This window comes from Bicyclus anynana, chromosome 23 (assembly GCF_947172395.1).
Source record: "Bicyclus anynana chromosome 23, ilBicAnyn1.1, whole genome shotgun sequence".
Classification (NCBI taxonomy): domain Eukaryota; kingdom Metazoa; phylum Arthropoda; class Insecta; order Lepidoptera; family Nymphalidae; genus Bicyclus; species Bicyclus anynana.
The window spans coordinates 7,523,372-7,548,616 of NC_069105.1; the positions used below are offsets into that span (position 1 = coordinate 7,523,372).

The 25,245-nt window shown below is 37.4% G+C and overlaps 1 protein-coding gene across 5 annotated transcripts in view; it reads right to left on the minus strand.

The window, feature by feature from the left end:
* Positions 1-25,245, minus strand: part of LOC112055884 (protein kinase C and casein kinase substrate in neurons protein 1) — a 128,155-nt gene that overhangs the window by 50,524 nt on the left and 52,386 nt on the right. For 3 of the 5 annotated variants that reach the window (XM_052888649.1, XM_052888650.1, XM_052888648.1), the window contains exons 3-4: positions 22,495-22,739; positions 12,711-12,859 (exon numbers count right to left, since the gene is read on the minus strand). In XM_052888649.1, the coding sequence (XP_052744609.1) occupies positions 12,711-12,859; positions 22,495-22,711 (366 nt within the window). In that variant the 5' untranslated portion in view covers positions 22,712-22,739. Of the gene's footprint in view, positions 1-12,710; positions 12,860-21,468; positions 21,566-21,595; positions 21,708-22,494; positions 22,740-25,245 lie in introns of those variants that run through there. The other 2 variants (XM_052888652.1, XM_052888651.1) reach the window with 2 other exon arrangements.

Consider the following 25,245-nt stretch of genomic DNA (forward strand, 5'->3'; position numbering starts at 1 on the left):
GATAAAATAACTGAAATGTTTAATTAAAACGCATCATCATATGCACTCACGGTGCTTCATAAATGGTAGATACTGTCATTACTAACACACTAACATATTTTAATTTAGTTTTTTCAAGTACCTATAACTACTAATATTACTAACAATAGGATATTAAAATTTAATCAATTGAATGTAATTTATGGATTTTGTTATCTGAAATAAAGATTTATTATTATATTATTATTATCATAGTCTAGCTATATAGATAGATAAGAACTTAATCCGCGCTATAGACGTTCAGTTTTAACTGTACGGTTTATCTAACCGAAAATTCAGAAAAACATGTAGGTACAGTAAAACTGACACTACACGGACGATTTAACTTTTTATTAGTTAACTGTGTGTACATTTAATAGTTTAGTTAAAATTGTAGATCTGTAGCACGAATATTCCTCTCCTCTTGAACTGAGTGAAAATCTTCGAAACAACAATCTAATGAGTGGGGATTATTTTTTATCTGTCGGTCTGCCTGTCCGATTTTAATGTTGAATTAATTTAAATGAAACTTGGCACTATTTGAGACCATAATACGTAGAAAATTACAGGATACCTACTTTTAGTCGCGAATATTAAATCAAAGGGGGGTGAAACAGGGGTTGAAAGCTTGTGTGAAACGAATGATTTTAAACTTATTTCGTGGTTGTTCATTATGAATGATATTTAAACGGGTACATACCACGATAAAAACGCGATTGTGTGAAACGTCCTTTATTTTCAAGTTACATTTCCAAAAATTGGTAAGTGTGTGTGCTACCAAAAAAAATATTAAAAGTCATGTCTTTCAAGATTTTTTAAAAATTCTACCCCTAAATGTTCATGTTTTGAGTTATAGTTTCACATATGCGTGAAAATACATACAGAAAGGAATGAAATAGGAGTTGAAAGTTTACATCGATTTCCACGCGGACGAAGCCGCGGGCGTCCGCTAGTTTTACAATGAAGCGGTGACACTGAACCTAATCCCCTAATTCTAAAAGCAAGCAAACCAAGCCAAGCCCGATGTTTGGTGGCCACATAATCTGGTCACGGTTTCCGCATACTGGAGGGCTTATCGCGTATACGTTATCTGTATTGCGGAGTTACGCACAAAAATGCGTATTGGTATCCACGCCAGCTGTTTATATAGGCTGTGGGTAAACATTGTATATATCCGCGAGGCCAACATATTTATCGCTAACAGAATCATTGCAAACACTAGGTCTTTCGAACAAGTTAAAATTCTAAATTAAAAAAAAAAACTCCAGACAGTCAATAGCTAATACATAAATAGTTGTTATAACAAAAGCAGAACTTGATATTTGATATTTATACATTTAGTGTTATATGTCTAGTGATACACATCGGCCGTGGCTAGTCACCACCCTATGGGCAAAGACGTACACGTGCTGCCAATCAATGACATTTTATAATAATAAAGAGGGCCAGCTTGGTGGACTAAGGCCTAACCCCTCTCATTCTGAGAGAAGACTGGTGCTCAATCGAATATAGTTTGTTAATGATGGGTAATAATATTTCGTACCAAAAATGTTGGAAACGGCAAATAACTGAAAGAATATCGCTGACTTCTTGGAGAGATTCATAAGAGAGAAAGAAGAGAAGAGAAGAGAAAATGAGAAATACAGACAAGAAATAGACAACTATGTTTGCAGAGTTAGGCTGAAAGGCAAAGGTAAATAACTAGAAGTGTATCGCTGACTTGAAGACAGTCTTATGAGAAAAAAGGGAAAAGGAAGAGAAAAGAAGAAAGACAGGCAAGAAATAGACAACAATGTTTGCTGTGTTAAGCTGAAAGGCGGGTACTTGGACAACAGGGAGGACTCATAGACACTATAGTCTGGCAAGTTCATTGATGACACTCCCATGATATGCGGACGACGGGGGAAAGACAGCGCGGGTGTAAAATCATGCGTGCGGAGAAGTGAGGTTTTTCATTCATCGCTACACGCCCCCCCCCCCCCTCCCCGCGGACCTTCTCGAGTGTTACCAAGCTATACCTAACGCAGCTAGTTATGACCTAACCATGAGTATTTCCCCGTCTGTATACGGAAAAAAGACAGGATTTTTTATATCGTATGCCCAGCAGTGGACGTCAATCGGTTGATAATGACTGCAATAATGACGACAATAAAGACCGCATTGATGTAATATTCAAGATAAGATAGTAAAATATTTAGCTTGAACAATATGTCGCAAACCTCACGTCTTTGCTCAATACATAATATCTTCACGTATTCTGCATAGTTGTTGCTTGTCATACATAAACGCATGTATCTATTTGTATTGTATTAAACTTGATGTGTATACATAATAAATCTATACCTACTTACTTACGTACTTACTTTAATATGAAAGTTATAAAACTGACTGCCTTTGAATAAAATTTTTAAAATTTCACGTTAGAACAAAATGAACATAAACAATTTAAAAAAAAAAACCTCTATTTGAGTTACAAAACTGCTTTCCAAGCAATTATCACAAGTAAATTTAAAAACATATAATAGACATACAATTTTTTGTATCGCTATTTCACCGAACCCTAAGAAACCTTCATATACCGAATCCGAATGGAATCAAAATTCGAAAATTCAGTTTACAAGCACTATTTCAAGATGCTACCACCGGTTCAGAAGGCAGGTTCTGCTGAGAAGAAGTAAGAACTGGCAAGAAACTCAACAGTAAGTTGCTCTTTTAAATAAAAACAAAAAGTATTATAATTTACAATTGATGACAACATTACAATTCCTTATACTTTTACTTCTTGTGTGAAGGTGGAAGCTGGTCCCATACCCACCAAGCACCTTTATCATTAAGGAACTCATCAATGATGATAGTAGCCTCGACTAAGATCGAACCCAGTATTACTTAAGGACATAAATCAAAGCATTAACACGTGAGCTAGAGAGATGGTACAAGAAATTTTCCAATCAGTCAATTATTGATAATGGAAAGTTTTAAGATTCAACATTTAACTAAAATTTCCTTTTACTGAAAATTTTATTTTTATAGATAAATCCCCAGTACGTTGAAACCCTGAATGGATAAAACGTGGGCGATAATTCCTTACTATCACAAAAAGGGTATGGAAAATTTTAGAACCCGTTCGGTGGACAAAAATACACGTAATATTTTCCTATATTAAAGTGTATTTAGATGAATATATGCCCGGCACAAAGGATTTGGGAACACGTGGGCGAAGAGTTATCATCATGGAAAGGTCACCGACAGGGTCGTTGTGTTTCACACTTAGCTAGGCATGGCTGTGTAAAATCGATTAGACGCAAAATCGATTAGGCACATTTTTTAAATTAATATCTTCAAACAGTTTAAAAAACTAAGAAACACGATTTTAGCACGCACTAAAAATTACAAATATTGGATTTAAGTCACGTGACTATTTTTTCGTATTCCTGACAGCAAACCCTTTCATTTGATATCCATATCATGGGGGTGGATTTCAAACAGCCAGTCCGCCATCTTGGGGAGGCCGCCATATTGGATTTGTAATGACGTTTCTTAGCTAGTCATGCATTGTCATCAGAACTCAGAGCGTGTGCAAAATTTCATCCTAATCGAAGACCGGGAAGTGGGTCAAATTAAGATTCCAAGACTTGTCTTTCTTACATAGTTACAAGTCATTGGGGAGGCCGCCGTGTATTGTCATCAGAACTCAGAGCGTGTGCAAAATTTCATCCTAATCGAAGATCGGGAAGTAGGTCAAATTAAGATTCCAAGACTTGTCTTTCTTACATAGTTACAAGTTATTGGGGAGGCCGCCGTGTATTGTCATCAGAACTCAGAGCGTGTGCAAAATTTCACCTAATCGAAGACCGGGAAGTGGGTCAAATTAAAATTCCAAGATTTTCTTACATACATAGTTGTTACAAGTGAAGCTTTTAAATGTAATGAAAAGCAATTATTTACATTGAACATTATTTTTAATTCCCATTAAAGTGTATTTGGATGGATAAATCCCCGGCACATCCCGGAGTGGAAAGACGTGGGCGGGCGAAGAGTTGTTGTCATCATAGAAAAGTCACCGATAGAGTCGTGGTGTTTCACACTTAGCTAGGCATGGCTGTGTAAAATCGATTAGACGGAAAATCGATTAGGCACAATCAAAAAATATTATTTTTCAAATTAATAAAATATTTTTAACATAAAATTCAACCGACTTCAAAATCACAAAAATAAACTATAAAGCGAAAAATAACAAAATAAACACTTCACGCGCGTGAAACCGCGCAGCGTCAACTAGTAACCTATAACGAGAAACCCTATTGTTAAAAAAATTACTAATAATAATATAACAAGTGGGTATACTTATTTTTCAAAATATATAAGACAACTAAAAATAAATGAGTAAGTATAGTATCGCGTCTCACAATATTTATATAACATATGGAAAATGCCGTGGGAACCATGTTAGGGCGTCGCAGATGGGTTAATTGACAGACAGAGAGTGTTAGTTACTAGAACTACGAGTCAATTAGTAATTCATTCAAAAAGTCAATACTAAAATGTTTAATGTACTTTTTTGAAGTGATAACTTCTTATGGGAGGGTAAACCGCTCCTACTGGTCTTTGACTTCAGAATGTCTGCGTTTTCTGAAGTGCTTATATTTTAATTTTTGTCAGTATGTCTGTCTGCTTGTTATACTGAATTTCACGCTAACGAAATCGCGTAGTTTGTTGTATGTTTCTTTTACAAAATAAATAAGTAAGCATACTGCATAATAAAATGATCGATTATTCAAAGATCGATCATCCAATGATGCAGTAGGCACTACTCGATCAATCTACAATCGAGATTCATACACTCGATTTGAATCGAATCTAAAATCGATTATGTTCAGAACGAACGGACATGCCTACTTAGCAAAAGAGCTGGCAGACGGCCAGCACGTGACAGGCATTGTAAAAACTGAGAGATCGAGTCGTTCTCGACTCGATGAAGTTCTTTGTTCATCATATTGGCTTATATGGTTAAAGAGTTTTGATCAAATAGATTAGAGAGGAAGAAGAAAATACGTGGAGTAGGTATCTTTTTTATTTATATTCAGATTATGAATGACATATATTTTTTTGTAAAAACGGTTTCCAACACAAAGTATAAAACTATAATTTATTTGTTTGAAGTCGACGACCTTTGCACATCGGATTTCGCTTTTTTTTAAACAAATAAGCAGTAATTGTTATTTTGGACTGCTATAATTTCAGCGGAATTTTCATGACATTTTCTGAGCTAAATTTAGCTCGTTTTTATGGCATGCGAGAACATACTGTGATTGAGACAATTGAAGCTATTGTCAGTCACTGACGATCAAGTAATCATGAAGTATGCATGACATCACGCCATCGCGACCAATACACGAACAGTTTTGTCGTGCGTCAAGCCGTTAGCGCTGCATGCATGTGAGATTACTGGATCGTCCGCGGCTGACATAAAAGGGCATCGGTAATCAGGGATGAAGACATATTAAACACGTATACAGATGGCGGTCCAAGTCGCTAACGCCTACTAGTATCTATCTAAATAAGATAACCATCAAAATGTCTGTAACGTTTACCTGTCCGTTTTAATGTAAAATAAAAGATACTTCTCTCACGTTATCAGTAGAGTGGCCCCGCTAAAGGCGTGATAAAACTGTTTTACGACCGTACCTACATACTTACCTGTTGCGAAACGTCTCACACGCATATCTCCCGTACCTACTTAGAATTTAAGATAAGCTATGTACCCAGCATCGAAACGAATTTTTTTTTCTTAACTTTATTTATTTTTGCGGCTCTATGTCCTTTTATATTCCGTATAGGTTTTAGTTAAGCTGGGTTTAAATAATGCTAGTTTTTGAAACTGCTATTAAAAAAAGATAGCTTTTAGTAGCTTCCACTTTTAACATAATATTAAGCTTATAAATAGAAGGGTACAAGAGGTATAAACAAGAGGAACCTAAGTACATTGTTTCTTATTCTTTCAATATTATATACTCGTAGTAAATGTAACTTGACCGAAAGGTACCTATTTACTATATTTAAAATTGTATGGAGCCCAGGATCAGTCATTGTACCCTGGCGGAAATAAAAGAAAATATTTTTTTTAACTATTTTCGATTATACAAATCTGCGAATTCACTTTTAATTCTTTTTAAATAATATTCATTCTCTCCCAAGAAATGCAACTCTAATAACAATGGCGTGAACAGGGTGACAGGGTGAACTTTATCCCTATACTAAATTTAGTTGAAATATATTGAAATAAACAAACAGACAGCCCGACTTACTTTGGCATTTATAATATTAGTATAGAAGTTTAGATATACTCGTAATAGTTCTATGTATTTTTATAACAACTTTTTCAACGATCCGCGATCACGTGGGTATCAATTGGAATTTCTTACAAGCGATCTGTGTGCCTAATGGGAGTTTTCAATATTTTCATACTGTTACTATCGCGATAACGTAAACGCGAATTTATATGGAATTGAAACACTTACGCAGTAGTGCCACTAGATGGCGCTGTTTTAATTCCTTAGAAATTCACGTTTACGTTAACGCTATCGTCACAGTATCAAACTGCCATTAGGCCCTCTGTAAATCGTGTGTAAATAGAGCCGATGTTTCAGACAGTTACATAACTATTCGGCAACTATTGGACGTGTAATTAGTTTATTACTTTTCTCCCTCAAGAGTCGGTTTACTACTTCATTAAGTTTGGTCGATATATCAATTGATGGGCTTGGTAAAAACGCTTTAATAGCGAGCCTTATAAACATTTCAACTATTAACTTATATTAAACCTACAATAAACGAGCATAAAGGTCAAAATATTTATGCATAACACACAATTAAATGTCACCGTAACCACAAACGTAATGATTAAATTAATCGCCAACATGGACAAAGAGCCTGAGGTAGCTAGATATGAAACATTTAAGGAAGGCTTAAAGTTTGTTATCTTATGCTTCTACCATAGGTATGTAGGTACGGAAGCCAATTATGATATTTTTACTGTGGTAACTTTGGAAGACAGCAGGTTTCAAGTGACATGCGACCAAGTGACTCTTCACTTGGTCGCTTGCAATTGACAAAGTATCGTCCAATGGCGGCGGAGATATTTCAGTTCCATCTTTGTCGTTCCAACACAATGAAAGAGATGGCGGCATTTCCGGTTGCACCGCCATTAGTTGAATTTTGTCTATAACTCTTTACGAGATTATCTCGTTGGTCACTTGTTAACGCCACAGACATAAAACGTAATTTTTCTCAATACTTTCTCCAGGAATTACACCAGTCGCCCGAACCATAGCTTCGTGGTAAACTTCTCTTTAAAACACCTTTAATGCAGTTTTAGAACGTTTCCGCTAAGCTAATTGACTGGCGATTAGGGAAATGATTTATGCCGAGAAAAAAAAAACTCTTGATCCTACCTATCAAAACCACCACAGTTCAAACTCCATAATTGGCTACCGTACTTATAATAGGACGTTAGTTTGACGAAATGAGGTATGTCTCGCTACGACAGGCTCTCGGTTCAACACGATCACAGTTTCAGTGAACCGTTACGAAATCACCAACGTATAGTAAACAAATCACGCGAAATCAATGTGTGATACAATCACAATTTTTGTGATTAAAATAATCACAACGCAACATGCCGCGCGCCGCATTCCGACCAGCTCGCCGCCAATCATAATAATCATATGAGTCAATTGCAAAGGTCATCGCATGATCGAACCGTTAGGGTATTTACACACGGGTGCAATTTAAATTGATGTAATACCTAATAACGAAGTCACTGACGCATTTGAGTATGCTTTTATAAACCCACAGTTCTCTTGATCAATCTTTCTATTTTTGTAAGTGTAGGCTTGTTAATGGGACCTCAGCAGCGTCATCGTGGGTTTTCACGAGTCAAAAAAGTAAACTCAAACCACAACCAAATTAAAAAAAAATCAAGTAAACACACTCGAAAAGCCTTTTAACCTTGATGACTTCCAACCAATTTGAAAAACCTGAGAGCTTCACTTACTAAACAATGCCCACCAAGTAAGAAATAAAATACAGACCAAGGACAATCCCAGACCCTGAAAAACTTGGCTATGGGAAAGTAATCCTAAAACAATCAGAGAAGATTGATATCCTCATCCAACACCTAGGTACCCTAAAGGGACTCCTAACGACATTAACAGACCAATGTAACAAGTAAAATCCTTCAAGATTGCTACATGGAAAGAGAAAGGGGGAACGATAAGGGTGTCTTCTCTGAGACCTTGACATCGACTTAAGAGGGCCGTTTTGGAAATGCATTTCGGCCTGAGTGTATTCATATACGAGTATGTTTCAGACAGTTGCGTAACTACTAAGCTACGATCGCACGTGTAATTAGCTTGCTCCCTCAAGATCGAGAGAAGTCTGTTGCTACTCCGTTAACTTTGTTATAAGTTAGGTTGATCATACAGATCTTTTGCTTATATACCGATGTTTCAGATTGTTGCGTAACTATTCGACAAAGATCAGACGTATCTTTTAATAGTTTTCTCACTCAAGAGTTTGTTTTATATTTCATTAATCTTGTTCAAGAAATTAAATATGACGTGTCTCAAACGATAAAGGAAAAAAGCAACGTGAGGAAACTTGCATACCAGAGAATTTTCTTAATTCTCTGCGTGTATGAAGTCTGCCAATCCGCATTGGGCCAGCGTGGTGGACTATTGGCCTAACCCTTCTCATTCTGAGAGGAGTCTCCAGCTCAGCAGTGAGCTGAATATGGGTCGATAATGAACCTTGATATTAGGTACGTCGATCTGATCGAAAGATAGGCAATGTATAAACTGTGTTAAGCACTTCAGAGTAAAAACTTTTGCTTTAGAACAGAAGTCATTTAAGATACAGAACCCTTAAACCAAATCAAATTAAATCTTCTCCGATGCAACATGTAGGTATACAGAATACCTTATCCATATTAGGAAGTCGTTTAAAAACAACAGAGTTTTAGCATAATTAATTAATGCATACGTACGTGACTCCACAAGTGGGTCACACGAACACACGCTCGTGTAACGAAGCCTCATTATATATAAGTTAGTTAGATAAGTAATCGGTCATGTATGTGTGTGTATCTATGTTTAGGTGGCGATTGTTTCTCAGTAACAATAGGTAGTCGTGAGTCAACTCCGGCGCCCAATACAGGTGATAGTGTTCGGTAGAATAACTAATGTCTGTAGCCTCTCCGCAGTTAAGGGTCCGATTTCAATCAAAGGGGCCTTGGGGTCGATCACCGCTCGAAGTTTATAATAGCGGAATCGCACCCCTGTAGTAATTTTGAATGATTCGATCTTACTGCGTTAGATATTTAGTGCATCGAGATCAGGCTACGGCTATTGAGGTAGCGCATTTTTCCGAAAAGGTGGTCATGTTTAAAGATACTTCTTAGTGATGCGTCAAATTGTTAGACGACCTCCGTGGCGCAGTGGTATGCGCGGTGGATTTACAAGACGGAGGTCCTGGGTCGATCCCCGGCTGGACCGCTTGAGATTTTCTTAATTGGTCCAGGTCTGGTGGGAGGCGTCCGCTGTGGCTAGTTACCACCCTACCGGCAAAGACGTACCGCTAAGCGATTTAGCGTTCCGGTACGATGCAGTGTAGAAACCGAAAGAGGTGTGGATTTTCATCCTCCTCCTAACAAGTTAGCCCGCTTCCTTCTTAGATTGCATCATCACTTACCATCAGGTGACATTGTAGTCAAGGGCTAACTTGTAAAGAATAAAAAAAAAGAAAATAAGCCGATTCCATAAAAACGAACCACGAAACCATAAACAAGATTTGGTACACTAGGTATGTCCTTAATTTTAGCCATGGTGTATCCAATGACCTAGAGTACGTACGGCTACATAAGGACACGTACATAGGACGTCTGAATAGGGTTGGCCATGACACACGGATTGACGGACACTTCCTTGACAGAATACCAGCTAGTCTATCACAGACCGTTATAGTGACCTATTGCACTAGAAGCCTGCGATACCATATTTCATAAAGGCTGGTAGTTTGACAGCCCATGTTCGGATAACACCGTGAAAGATTTATTCAAAGAGAATCTGAAGGGTCTCTAACGAAGGGTTGCCACAACGCTAAAGGTCTAGCGACTAGGAAACATGATTCCCGAAAAAACTATAAAATACTATATCGGTTTATTAAGACAATTTGATAATCTGGATTTCTGGACCCTTGACGAATTATATCGGGACCTGACTCGCTAGTTACCCCTCTGTCATCTTTGGCACAGGGGTAACTTCTAATGTAAGATCAACGATCTAACGCGTTTATAAGAACCGAAAGGGGTGTGGATTTTCATCCTCCTCCTAACAAGTTAACCCGTTTCCGTCCTTAGATTGCATCATCACTTACCATCAGGTGAGATTGTGGTCAAGGACTAACTTGTAAAGAATAATAAAAAAATAATAAAACTGTTTCTATACAATCGACGTTTTACTGTTATCATTTTCATCGTGTAAAGAGCTCCCAAAAAATTACAAAAATTGTAGACAATTTTGTTGTCTGTGTTGAATTTGAGTGCGATGCAACTCTATAGTTAGTTACATACAGGTAGGAAGCTTGTAAAGAATGAAAAAAAAAAGCTCAACCAACTCAGCATTCACAAAATGAATTATATATAACTATCTCAGATTCTTAGACACAAGCACGTATTGAATTCGAACTCATTTTAATGCAATCGGAACCGTTATTCTATCTGTCAACTGCACCCACGGACACCGTCAAGTATAATTCGGCTCATTACAATAAATTAACAATTGAAAGCGAAATTAACACCGGAAAGCGGTTTTCTATTTAGTTTTATATTCAGCTCGGTGTTTGTTTACGCGAAAGCTTGCGTTGTGTTGATTTTTTTTCTGCATCCACTTTTACTTTTAGCTGTTATTTATTATTGTGATTATTGCTAATAGTGCGTTATGTAACTTCGTTGACTTTCGCTGGGTATTTTGGGTGCACTTTTTCGTTTCTTTAATGTCACCACAGAATATATAAGGAAGCACAAACCAGATTATTATTTATCGTAGGTAAGTTTAATTTTTCAAATGGTGATAGAATGATTTTTTATAATATTGCAATATATATAATAGTTGCAGATGACCCACCTGCTGGGTCATTATATGTATCGGTGTACAATTCAAATAATTTATCACCGCATCGTTTTTCATCATATTTTCGTTTTTGTGATCATCTAACAAAGTTATTACAACGAAATTACCGCAACAACGTAATTTTTATTGGCAGTGGTTGTTTTTGCGATCATCTAACATGATTACTTCAGCTAAATTACGTTAATTACCATTACTTTGTTAAAATAAGTTTACTGCTTGCTATTGCCACTACTTTAATAATGCCATGTAATTTCGTTACAAAAAACAATTTTAGATGATAGATAAAAAACGATAACCGGGCAAATGGCCAATCTCATTATTCCGTTAACTATATTTACTATTCAAACCTTTTAAACCCAAATATCAACGTGGTAGGCTGCAAATCTTAGACGAGGCATGCGCACAGTGGCTCATAATACGGCAGGATAAATGATGATGAGTTTAAATAAAAATACGAGGACAAAATCCTCGTTTTCGTTCGTTAACATGTAAATGTCCGTCTGGTCATAGAAGCTCATCGCTTCATACTGGCTGGACGCTACACGCTGCGTTAACCTCACAAAGACGTGTTTGCACAGCGACCAGCCACCGACGGATATTGGGGCCTTTCATCGCCTTCTTTACGGATTTTACGCTCAAAAGAAACGAGCATGGATAGCTATTTTCAATAGTGTCACTAACATTTGTATATACGAGTACAATATAAACAAACAAATGTTAGTGACAGTATTGAAAAGCAGCGAATTCGGTTTAACGTTGAAGTTTTTGTTAATTATTGTTGGGTTGTTTTATATTAATTGCATTTAAAAAATTAAAGCATAGTCTACATTAAATAACTACGATATTTGATGTTTGTTAAGAACTAAGAGAATTGTTAAAAAGGTAAGATTAGAATATAGTATAATAACTATTTGACTTTTCATTTAAACTTTTAATTAGATTTGTTATTTTACCTTGAAAAATATCATTTATGATTTATCAACGGCTGAACTAATCCGGTTGAAATTTAGCAAATAAAATAAAAATGCATTTAGAATAGCACTTTTAATTCTCTACGTCCACTTCACGGGTAAAGCAAAAGCAACCGCAGGGCTCTTAAAGTAATACATTAAACTTTGACTTTGGTTTAAACATTAAATAGTACGTTTTATAAAAGAGCTGTAATGTAACGTTTACACAAGAATTTCATAATTGTTATAATCCACATGCCGACTGTAATATATGTTAATCGAATTAAGGATTACAACTGACTGGACTTCTAACTTCACGTATGTTATGTAATGAACATGTTTTCATTGATATTTGTAAAAAAAAATGTAGCTGTAACTTTCTACAATACCAACTAGTTCTACAGAGTTAACAAAATAATTTGGTGTTAAACAAGGCAACTATTTGAAGCCGATTTCATTAATTATCCATACATAACATAGAAATGACGTGGGAATAAAATTTCACCGATATTTTGTAAGCAATTATAGACAAATATCAAATTAAGTATTTACTGACCTTATGATAGGTATCCTTTTGCCAGTTTTTGATCTGAGCGATGACGTCGTTTACTAGACGATCTCGTACGCTTAAATGTAAATCCGATAGTCGTTCCGCTTCAACCATGCCGCCTTTCCATGCTGCCTCCATTGTGCCATATTCTGGACCTAGAAATGAGAAAATTACTTAAGATACAGACGATATTTTCTTAATAAATAACCAATCATCTGCAACTTCCCCTTAATATGTTTTTAAATACATACGAAGAATGAGTTTGGTATTTTTATTATGTCATCACTATTTTTATCGATACAAACGATCAACAAACTAAACCTTGAACTTTTGATCTTGAACATTTTATTATAACGAATGGCATGATGAAAGGCCCAAGACACTGACTGATGCATTAGCGTTTGCGTTTAAAGTAGCAGTAGGCAGACGTATCAATAATGATAACAATGAAGTACTTGGATTTCTAGTATTAGGAGACTCCTTGATTTAATAAAACGAAATCGTAACATGCTTGCGTCCTAAAGTCTCTACAACAACTTGAAGTTACATAGCGATTGTAAACTGGGTAATAAAAACATACAAACGCGAAAAGTAGATCATCACGATATCTTGAAAACCGCTTAACGTTGAAAGATGTTTGGCAGGTAAGTAGTTTATAATTAGTAGACACTCGTAAAGAATTTTGAAACAGGGACGGATTAAGGAGGTTCACTAGTTTAAAATGAATATTTTACACAAAATCGTTTACACATAAAGTTTGATACATTATTTTACTCGAGGAAGACGGCAATACCAATAAGGCTTTAGAAATTATTTTCATTTTCAATTTTCCTTTCCTCTCATTCTCATGACCGTTGCACAACCACCCTAAACGGGTTTCATTAACGAAAATTCCGCCATGCGCCACACATGGTGGTTGCACAAACTCCCATCTCGCAACGTCTCCAATGCCCGGTTATTATATAATTATTCATCTCAACAATCAGTCGTAAAAACTGGTCGCGGCGTCAGCGGCCGGTGCGGTGAGTTTCATAACTTTCCCCGCAACCTGCCCAGGGTTGACGCAAGGTGCTGCAAGTGCCTTTTGTGGACGTAATCTCTTTACTATAGGTTACTTGATCGCCCTATCCCAACAATGTGAAAATCTATCTGATACACATTGCTAGCAGAAACTTGTGGTTTCACCCGCGTACACAGAATCTATACTAATATTATAAAGCTGAAGAGTTTGTTTGTTTGTTTGATTGAACGCGCTAATCTCAGGAACTACTGGTCCGATTTGAAAAATTCTTTCTTTGTTAGATAGCCCATTTATCGAGGAAGGCTATAGGCTATATATTATCCCCATATTCCTACGGGAATGGGAACCACGCGGATAAAACCGCGCAGCGTCAGCTAGTAAAGAATAAATCCAAAATTAGTGTTTACAAGTTGCGCAGTGAGGCCGGTGAAACCTCGACATCCACTTTAATTTTTGTGAACAGTTTTTAAAAATATTTTAAAAACATAAGTTTTCTTGAATAATATTGAAAGTTACTGATACGACGCTTCATGTCTCGATAATGTGTTAAGAGGAGGATGAAAATCCACACCCCTTTCGGTTTGGTTGTCGGTAGGGTGGTAACTAGCCACGGCCGAAGCCTCCCACCAGCCAGACCTGGACAAATTAAGAAAGCCTTAATCGGCCCAGCCGGGTATCGGACCCAAGTCCTCCGTCTTGTAAACCACCGCGCATACCACTGCGGCAAGGAGGCCGTCTAATTGTAATAAAAAAAATACTTATAAGTCATCAAATATATAGAGCTTGAACTCGCAAAGCGGGTGGGAATCGAACCCACGACCGTGGATGTAGAAAGCAGGGTCACCACCCACTTCGCAACGCGGCCGTTTTTAATTGTAAATAGACATTGATAAATATGAACATGTGATTGTAATGATTGTCCTCGTCGCAGGTCAACCGCCGACGTTCATTTTACGTGACGCCAGCAACACCTACGCAACGGAACCGTAAATAACTTTCGATTTTACAAACAGTGTAACGCATGTTAACGCACTTTCGGCGCACGACCCGATCCGTATCGTGCTCGTATCGAATTCACTGCGCGTATTGAATTGCCGATAAATATAACGCCTGGTTCACACGAGCGAGGGATCATCAACATCATATCAGCCGATGGACGTCCAGGACATAGGCCTTTTGTAGGGACTTCCAAACATCACGGTACTGAGCCGACTGCATCCAGCGGCTCCCTGCGACTCGCTTGATGTCGTCAGTCCACCTGGTGCGAGGTCGACCAACACTGCGCTTTGTAGGCGAGAAATATGCACTTTAAAAATGAATTTGTCTATACCAATATTATAAAAAGTTAAAGTTAATGAAGTTGCACGGGGTAAACCAGTGGGATACTCACTTAAAATAATAATATTTAAATAAGTTAACTTTTATATAAATTTATACTCAATAATGAATGAGGCTTGGCCCTGCACTGTCACCACAGACCAATTATAGAAGGATCTGTATCGCACTCATAGTAACGAACAAAATTGTCTGTCATTTTCTGAGGAAAATGAGCTTAAATTTTGTATATATCTTATACTAAACTACAAGTTTTTGCCCGTTTTTTACACAATTCATCTACACAAAAAGGTATTTTTACGGAGCTCTTTAACCAACGAACACGATTACAACTATTTAACATCGATACTATAGAGACAGTTTTTATAATCGCATTAGATCGTTGATCATATACTTTGACAGAAAAGTAATGTCTAGCGAGGCAGGTCCTATACAATAATTGGTCTGAGACTGTCACCAATGAGTACACTTCCCTAATAACTTTCCATTTCGTTTTTTATATATATAAAATTCGAGACAATCACTTACGAAAGTCGTAACAACACATATGTAGACGAATTTAAATCGAGCTATTACGTGTACCATTAGCATTATTTTGGCGACAGGTTACGTACAAGTAATACATTACAATAATACGCGCCACGAATATAATGACAACCTTCTGCTGTGTACAGAAGAAAGCAAAGTCGGTTATATGAACCTTATACTTAATCAATAGGGATGATGATAGTTTTTTTAAATTGTATACAAATTAAGAGTACGCTAATAGTAAAGCAATTTTGTAAAAGGAACAGGGTATCTGCGATCATTACTTTCGGAGCTACAGGGATTTAAAGGGTCAGATTTGCGGCGCTGCCACGGGTCCCTGAAAAACGCCCCATACAAAATGGCACGAACTAATGACGTCGTAGGCAATGTAATGGTCGTTAGATTTGTATGTGCGTACAAATAAAATTATTAATATCTTTGTTATTTGTGCGTTTATGTTTATAGTTCATTTATTAAAAAATGTCACATTTAATGTAAGGAAGCTAAAACTGTATGAATTTTCATCTAATTACAATAAAAGATTTTTAATAGACTTTGAAATTATATAATCTCATTTATTTTGCAAATATCCAGACAATCTTCGCTTTTTATATAAAAATTAGTTAACAATGACCCTATTTATCCGAATGTATCATAAAAATCAATATATTCAAACCTAGTCATCATCCCCATTGAGTATATGAAATGCGTATATTATTAAGTACATTCCGCACCACCAGGGTAAATATGTGTAAAAAGTATAAGCATTTACACCAAATAGCAGTGAGTTTTAGTACCAACGGTCATCTTACAAGGATGTTTCAACAAAATGACGTTAATAACATCTTCTTATATCAAGTGGTATTAATATAGCAATGATAGTGGGCAAAAAGTCGTATACCAAAAGAATGTTAAAACTGCAAGTGGAAGGACACAAAAAGAGAGGAAGGCCAAACAAGAGATGGTTGGAGTGTGAGAAAGAGGAAACATGTGTAAAAGAAGTAGGAATGAGTAGAAGAAATAGAAGAAGTAGTGTATACTACTTTAACGAGAAGAAACACTAGAGGTAAACACGAGCGGACAAGTACACGAAGCGACGACGGAACAAACAAAGTATGTCTATCTCTTTTTATCTTGTTTATTTGCTGTCCGCCGCACTGCTCACGCTGGCATTCCGTTTGTTTACATCTGGTATTTCTTCTTGTTGGCACCACTATAGATGATCAATTGATAAAGTCCGGGCGCTCAGAGATCGCGTTACTGACAGGTCGTGATCGAATGGGCGATGTAATATGAGAGAGAGAGAGACAAAAAAACGAGACAATTGTAATTAAATATGTTTGTCCCATTCTCACGACCTCTCAGAAACAAAATCTTTAACCGGCCGAACATAATGTCTCCTCTGCGCCATAGGATTTATCGTAAGAAAGAATGTTTGCCACAACAGTGTATCGAGTTAGCGTACGTTGCGATAATCATTGATGGGCTAAGTACTGATAATCCAGTTATCACATCGCTCGTGGTTATGCAATAATACTTATTGTACAACGCTGCTGGTTAGTAGTACATTAGTGGCTTTATTGGTGTCATATTATAACATTGATGAGTAATAATAATTAAAAAAAACCCATAAGCTATCTTTCGCATTTTAATATATTCTAGGGAAACCTACAGTTTCATCCGCGTTTCCCTTCCCCGTGAAAATACCGGGATAAAATATAGCCTATGTCACTAGTTGATAATGTAGCGATTATAAATTGCAGGGGATAAAATATAGCCTGTTACTAGCTGATAATGTAGCAATTTAAAATACGAAGAAAAAATATAGCCCATGTTACTAGCTGATAATGTAGCAATTGAAAATACGGAGATAAAGTATAGCCCATGTTACTAGCTGTAAATGTAGCAATTGTAAAATACGGAGATGAAATATAGCCCATGTTACTAGCTGATAATGTTGCAATTAAAAATACGGAGATAAAGTATAGCCCAAGTTACTAGCTGATAATGTAGCTATTAAAAATAAGGAGATTAAATATAGCCCATGTTACTAACTGATAATGTAGCAATTGAAAATACGGAGATAAAATATAGCCCATGTTACTAGCTGATAATGTAGCAATTAAAAATACGGAGATAAAATATAAATATAGCCTATGTTACTAGCTGATAATGTTTCACACAAAAATGCATCTACACCTTATTACTACATTTAAAACCAAAACAGTCTTCCGAAACTAGAATATCTATACCAACATTCTATTTAAGATGAGATAAAATGATAAGTTCGCGCAAGATAGTGAGATTTTGAGATAAAAATTATTTCATCTATGAGAAGCGGTGACTTTTGTCACGTAATGATTTACCTACTAACAAAATTGTCTAGGCGATCTTCAAAGACGGAAAGAAAACCACAATGCCTTACGCTAATTGTAGTGTGTGAGGTATGTGGAGAACAAAACCCAAGTAAATACGGCCTCCGTGGCGCAGTATAAGCGAGGTGGATTTACTAAATGGAGGTCCTAAGTTCGAGCCCCGGCTGGACCGATTGAGGTTTTCTTAATTGGTCCAGGTCTGGCTGGTGGGAGGCTTCGGCCGCGGCTAGTTACCACCGTCAAAGACGTACTGCCAAGCGACTTCGAGTTCCGGTAGGACGTGTAGAAATCGAAAGGGGTGTGGATTTTCATCCTCCTCCTAACAAGTTAGCCCGCTTCCATCTTAGATTGCATAACCACTTACCATCAGGTGAGCTTTTAGTTAAGAGCTAACTTGTAAAAAATAAAAAAAAAAGAAATAAAGAAGAAAATACACCGCAAAGAACATACAAAGCAATAGATACAAAAAAATTACGAAATGCACAATAAAAGTCGCCCTTATCGCTAACAAGCGATTTCTTCCATGCAACCGAAATACCCGTAGTAGCAGCACAGAAAACTCATGTACAAATAGCAGTATCAAACACCACTTTGTCATGATCGGCACAACCTTGAAAAATTAACCAGCTCATCATATTTCTGGATGACCAATTATAGCAACTTGTCCAGGTGTCACCACGAAAATGCATAGAGACGTACCGACAAAAACTTAAGCTTAACAAATCTAAACTTAAATAAAGCCAAAATAATAATTACTTACACATGATATAATTAAAGTAATATATAAATGAATCCCTATTTCCCTTGGTCATCGCATCACAGATTTGGACCCAATAAATCAACCCCTATAAGTTACTAGCGGACCCGTTCAAGCTTCGCTTTGACTTATTAATTTATTTATTTGCACTTCTTCCCTATCCCTACTTTACACTACCCTATTCCTACCCCTACCCCTACCCTACCTCTCCTCTACCCCTACCCTAAACTACCCTACCGCTACCCTACCCCTACCCTATCCCTATACCATAAACCTACCCTACCACTACCCTAACCTACCCTAGGATTTAGGGGTTTGAAAAATAGATGTCGGCCGATTCTCATACCTACTGAATATGCACAAAAAGTTCCATCATAATCGGTCAAGCCGTTTCGGAGGAGTATGGCAACGAAAACTGTGACACGAGAATTTTATATTTTAGATAACATTAGTTTAGCTGTAACCTTTATTACGTTTAAAAAAAACTGGTGCTAATATGATCACAATTGTAGACAAGTCTTGGCCAAAGTTACGTATACAAAAAAAAAGAATTCTACTTTTATACTTTTACATCATGTGGTTTACAATAGAAACGCGGAGAAAGTAACAAATGAAAATTAAAAAAATTAAAATGATGAAATTCTACAGAATAAAAAGTGTTTTTATTTCGGAATCATGACTACTGACTAAAGAAAGAAAAAAAAATGCTTTTTCATCAAATACATGATGTATGAAAAAGTAGATTACAACGTAAGATCCAGTTTATAAGAAATCTCATGTGCAGTGAGATTATAGACAAAGATACAGTGGCAACTTCTTCGCTATTACCGAGATTACATTTATTTAAAGAAGTTTCTCATAAAAGCTCGCATTAAGTAAATGAAAACGATATTTTAAATAATCACATATTAAAACCGTTCTAGATTAATTCTCAAGTGCTAGAAAAAACTTACTGATCCGTGTCTAATTGATCATCATATAAAACAATGTCCACTGATTACCTACGAGTATGATTGATGATTTGATGATGTGATGGATTAACTACTTCATTAAGTTATATGATTACAACTATATTAATCATTATTAATAGGGTTCACACACAATAAACTAAACTCTAACTAAATTATCACACAAAGTAAAATCCGATTATTACATTAAATATTAAATAATTTGTACCTATAACTAACAATTTCCGGTGAGAATATTTCCTTTTCAAACTTTTCAAAGCGCAATTTACAGATGGCGGGTTTTAGTTTCTACCCGACTACAAGAAGAGTTATGTTTTTCGCGCTTATCTTGTATGTATGTATGTATGTAATATTCTTTACTAGGTATATCTTTCAAACCGCTGCACTGATTTAAATAATTAAGATATCGTTAGATTCGTCTTAACAACCTAATTGAAATTAGTTAGATAGGTGAAGTTAAAGAAAAAAAACACGACGACTGTGAGATGCTATAAAAGACTCGAGGTAAAAAAAATAATTATTTTTCGAATATTGCGATATGGGTATAAAATTCAAGAGCATTTCAAAATGGTATATCTTATCCATATTATAAAAACCTACAATTAGAAAAACGTTATTTATTAATCGATCCATAAAAGCGCGAAGAGGATGATTGAAGTGGAAGGTGCGAGCATGTTAGGTAGTCTGGTTTTTTAAATTACCATGTTGAACTTACATTTTTAGTTTATTGTATTTAGCAATGTCTTTAAAGATTCTACTATAATACGGTCGTCTCCTGCACTACAACTTCAATAGATGCGGGCGCACGGCTGCGCTGCCGACATTATGTCCAAGTCCTCAATTCGTAGGCATTCTTTGCTAATGAAAGCCGTCTCCATCAATAAGCAGTATGAATAGATTTCCGCCACTAGAGGAGACGTCAAAGATATCGCATTACCTATTCCTTTCAACGCGTCACGGTTTGGATTGTCAATTTACAATTCATTCTGTAATAGACCGTATTGTTAATGGTTATTTTGTGATGTTAACGGAATGTTAACATGTGCATGACTTAATGGTTAACTGTTAAATAAGCGTTCGTTAACTAACAATTCGAATCTGTTTTTTTGTTAACTGTTAACTAAGGTAAGATAAGTATTCGTTAACTATTGTATTTTTATTTTTGTTTGCCTGATTGATAGATGAAGCTTTAACACTAATGACGAAATATTTATACATCATTTAATAATTGAGTGAGCCCTCATTCGCACGAGTGAGAGTGAGCCCTCGGCTCTCGACACGTAGTAGTATTATATCGATGGTTGCACGTTAAAAATTTGTTACTAAAATATGATAATATTTTTGAATTTTCGCGTATTCGTAGTTTTTTTTTATTTTCCAAGATAACAAATTAAAAATTCATATTTTTTAAATTGACTTAGGTCTGATTTGACGTTAGCTTTTGGCTTTTGCTAATTACCACCCTATCTTGTAATTTTGCTGGTCTCCCAGAACGTCGCCAGTTATCAACTACAGTTGTTTTTTTTATTCTTTACAAGTTAGCCCTTGACTACAATCTACCTGATGATAAGTGAGGATGTAATCTAAGATGGAAGCGGGCTAACTTGTTAGGAGGAGGATTAAAGTCCACACCCCTTTCGGTTTCTACACGTCATCGTACCGGAAAGCTAAATCGCTTGGCGGTAAGTCTTTGCCGGTATGGTGGTAATTAGCCACGGCCGAAGCCTCCCACCAGCCAGACCTGGAGCCTTGTCACCGCAAGTAGTGGGTTAAAATTTACCTTTCTCTATAAGGTCGTTCCACTTCTTGGCCCAGCAGCGCAGGCTCTTGGCGTACGTCTCCTCGATGTCAGCAACGCCTGCTCGTCGCTGTGTCATCAGTCTACAGTCCTAGCACTAGTTAGTTACCTTTCTCTATAAGGTCGTTCCACTTCTTGGCCCAGCCGCGCAGGCTCTTGGCGTACGTCTTCTCGATGTCAGCAGCGCCTGCTCGTCGCTGTGTCATCAGTCTACAGTCCTAGCACTAGTAACAGTTACCTTTCTCTATAAGGTCGTTCCACTTCTTGGCCCAGCCGCGCAGGCTCTTGGCGTACGTCTTCTCGATGTCAGCAGCGCCTGCTCGTCGCTGTGTCATCAGTCTACAGTCCTAGCACTAGTAACAGTTACCTTTCTCTATAAGGTCGTTCCACTTCTTGGCCCAGCCGCGCAAGCTCTTGGCGTATGTCTTCTCGATGTCAGCAGCGCCTGCTCGTCGCTGTGTCTTTAGTCTACAGTCCTAGCACTAGTTAGTTACCTTTCTCTATAAGGTCGTTCCACTTCTTGGCCCAGCCGCGCAGGCTCTTGGCGTACGTCTTCTCGATGTCAGCAGCGACTGCTCGTCGCTGTGTCATCAGTCTACAGTCCTAGCACTAGTTAGTTACCTTTCTCTATAAGGTCGTTCCACTTCTTGGCCCAGCCGCGCAGGCTCTTGGCGTACGTCTTCTCGATGTCAGCAGCGACTGCTCGTCGCTGTGTCATCAGTCTACAGTCCTAGCACTAGTAACAGTTACCTTTCTCTATAAGGTCGTTCCACTTCTTGGCCCAGCCGCGCAGGCTCTTGGCGTACGTCTTCTCGATGTCAGCAGCGACTGCTCGTCGCTGTGTCATCAGTCTACAGTCCTAGCACTAGTAACAGTTACCTTTCTCTATAAGGTCGTTCCACTTCTTGGCCCAGCCGCGCAGGCTCTTGGCGTACGTCTTCTCGATGTCAGCAGTGACTGCTCGTCGCTGTGTCATCAGTCTACAGTCCTAGCACTAGTAACAGTTACCTTTCTCTATAAGGTCGTTCCACTTCTTGGCCCAGCCGCGCAGGCTCTTGGCGTACGTCTTCTCGATGTCGGCGCGCTCCTGCACCAGCGCCTGCAGCTCGCCGCACAGCCGGTGGCCGTCGTCGACGCGGCGCGTGGTGCGCTTGTAGTTGCCGGGCTCCCAGAACGAGTCCGACGTCACCGTCAGCAGCGCCTGCTCGTCGCTGTGGTGCGACATGGCGGTGCGGCACTCACACACCGCCCCTCTGCGGACAAATAATACTTTTAGTCATCATCATCATCATTATCATCATCATCATCATCATCATCATCATCATCATCATCATCATCATCATCATCATCATTATCATCCTATTTTACCAGTCCATTACAGAGCCAGTCCTCCCTCTGCGTAGCTTCGTAGAAGAGGGCATTACATGATTAAAGGAACCTTAAAAGTAGATCTCCGTGACAACAGTTTTGGGCTTCCAATCATCATCATCATTAATGAACATTATCATTATCATCCTATTTTACCAGCCCATTACAGAGCCAGTCCTTCCTCTACGTAGCTTCGTAGAAGAAAGCACTAGATGATTAAAGGAACCTCAAAACTAGATCTCCGTTACAACAGTTTTGGGCTTCCAATCATTATCATCATTATCATCCTATTTTACCAGCCCATTACAGGGCCAGTCCTCCCTCTGCGTAGCTTCGTAGAAGAGGACATTACATGATTAAAGGAACCTCAAAACTAGATTTCCGCGACAATATTTTTGGGCTTCCAATCATCATCATCACCATAATCTATCATTATTATCATTATCCCATTTTACCAGTCCAATACAGGGCCAGTGCGCCCTCGAAGCATCGTAGAAGAGGGGCTTACATGATTAAAAGTACGTCAAAAGTAGATACGACAATAGTTTTCGGTTTCCATCTATGGTCGAGTCAGATTTTAAATCAAAACAAGTTATCGAGTGATGTCAATAGTTACAAAGAAATTGACATGGACGAGAACATGAATCCAATATTATCTGTGTCAATACGCAATCAATGATAACAATGTCAGAGATTACGAACATCGTGATCGCTTCAGTCAACGTAATTGCATTCCACATTTTTTATGCAACTCAAAGTTAACATTTGACTGCAATATCTTCAGACCAGCAGACGCCCGCGTATTTGTCCGTGTGTAAACCTTATTACCTTCAAAAAAAAAAAAAATTTGCATAGAAGGTTTCCCCACTCTTTCTTTACCGTTTACAGTAAGGCTATGTCGTCCCCAAAAGTCCCTATCATATACAAACCTTAAGTTCGTTAGATAGTTCCAGAGATTGGTGAGCTTAAGCGAAGATACAAATAAACAAACTTGTCGGCTTTACAATATTAGTATAGATGTTTGTTTGTGACATATAAGAATCTATACTAATATTATAAAGCTGAAGAGTGTTTGTTTGTTTGATAGAACGCGCTAATCTCAGGAACTACTGGTCCGATTTGAAAAATTCTTTCAGTGTTAGATAGCCCATTTATAGAGGAAGGCTACAGGCTATATTTTATCCCCGTCTTCCTATGGGAATAGGAACCAAGCGGGTGAAACCGCGCGGCGTCTAGTAGTTTAATATAATTGACTTTCATGCAAGGGTTTAACCCCTTTAAAGTAAGGCTCACTCCCCATAAGTCTGGCAGTATCATATGCAAAACTTTTGTCAGACTGTTAGTTCCAGAGATTGGTGAGCAAACATACAAACAAACTAACTTTACAATAACTTTACAATATTAATTTAGATGATGCAGCTGGTGATGATCACAATGAAGAGGTCAAAACCTGCCACCGAATAAAACAAGCAATCGTGAAAGTAACATAATGATCGGTATAACGTATCACGCAATTTCAAAATTAACCACCGGTTATATTACATGCCATGTACTTAACTGCTGCTTAACCTGTGATTTAATACGAATTAGAAGTAATAAATATTTATAAACGTAGATATTATATCTGTTTGTTAATTTTTTATGGCTTAACTACTGATCTGATTTTAACATGTTGATGAAACAAGCAAATGACCAACCAGCAGGCTAATTCACTATCTTTTATGTTAGTTTGACGTACTTATGCTAGAGTACTCATACGAAATTGAGATTCTATGTGACAAATGTCATCTGGTGGATATCATACAGTAGGCAGCAGTGGCGAAGGACGGAATTTAGATAAAGGTAAGCTGTCCCAAAGAAAAAGAAATTCATATAGTGTGATACAAACTCCGGTTTTTCATATATACAGTACAATAAAGAATATGCATGGGTTTTAAAGGTAGTCCGAAGGGAATCGGCTTGCATGAACTCTTCGCCGTTGGTAGGTAGAAGATACTTGTGAATTAATTTGATGTTTATTTTAATAGCTTGATAGTAAAGACTAAAATATCGAATAGTCTGGTCTATCTTAAGTTTTACGCCACTAATGGACCGATGGGCTTAAGTGAAAATCCATTGTCCAGGGCATTATCATCTCACAGAGTATACCCACCATAAACACGTCCTACTTTACGTCCGTCTACTCGATAAAATATACGTGTAAAAACCTCAAGCTTTTGTTATTTCACCCATTTTATTTTTTAAATAATCAGCAGTTAGTAAATATAAGCAATCTGTAGATATAAGCATAGTGATAGTACTTCCGCAAATTAAACTACATTTTTCTCCAAAAAATGAATACATAAAGAAAGAATGGTAACAAAAAAAAAAAAAACAAACGCGAGCAAGCGA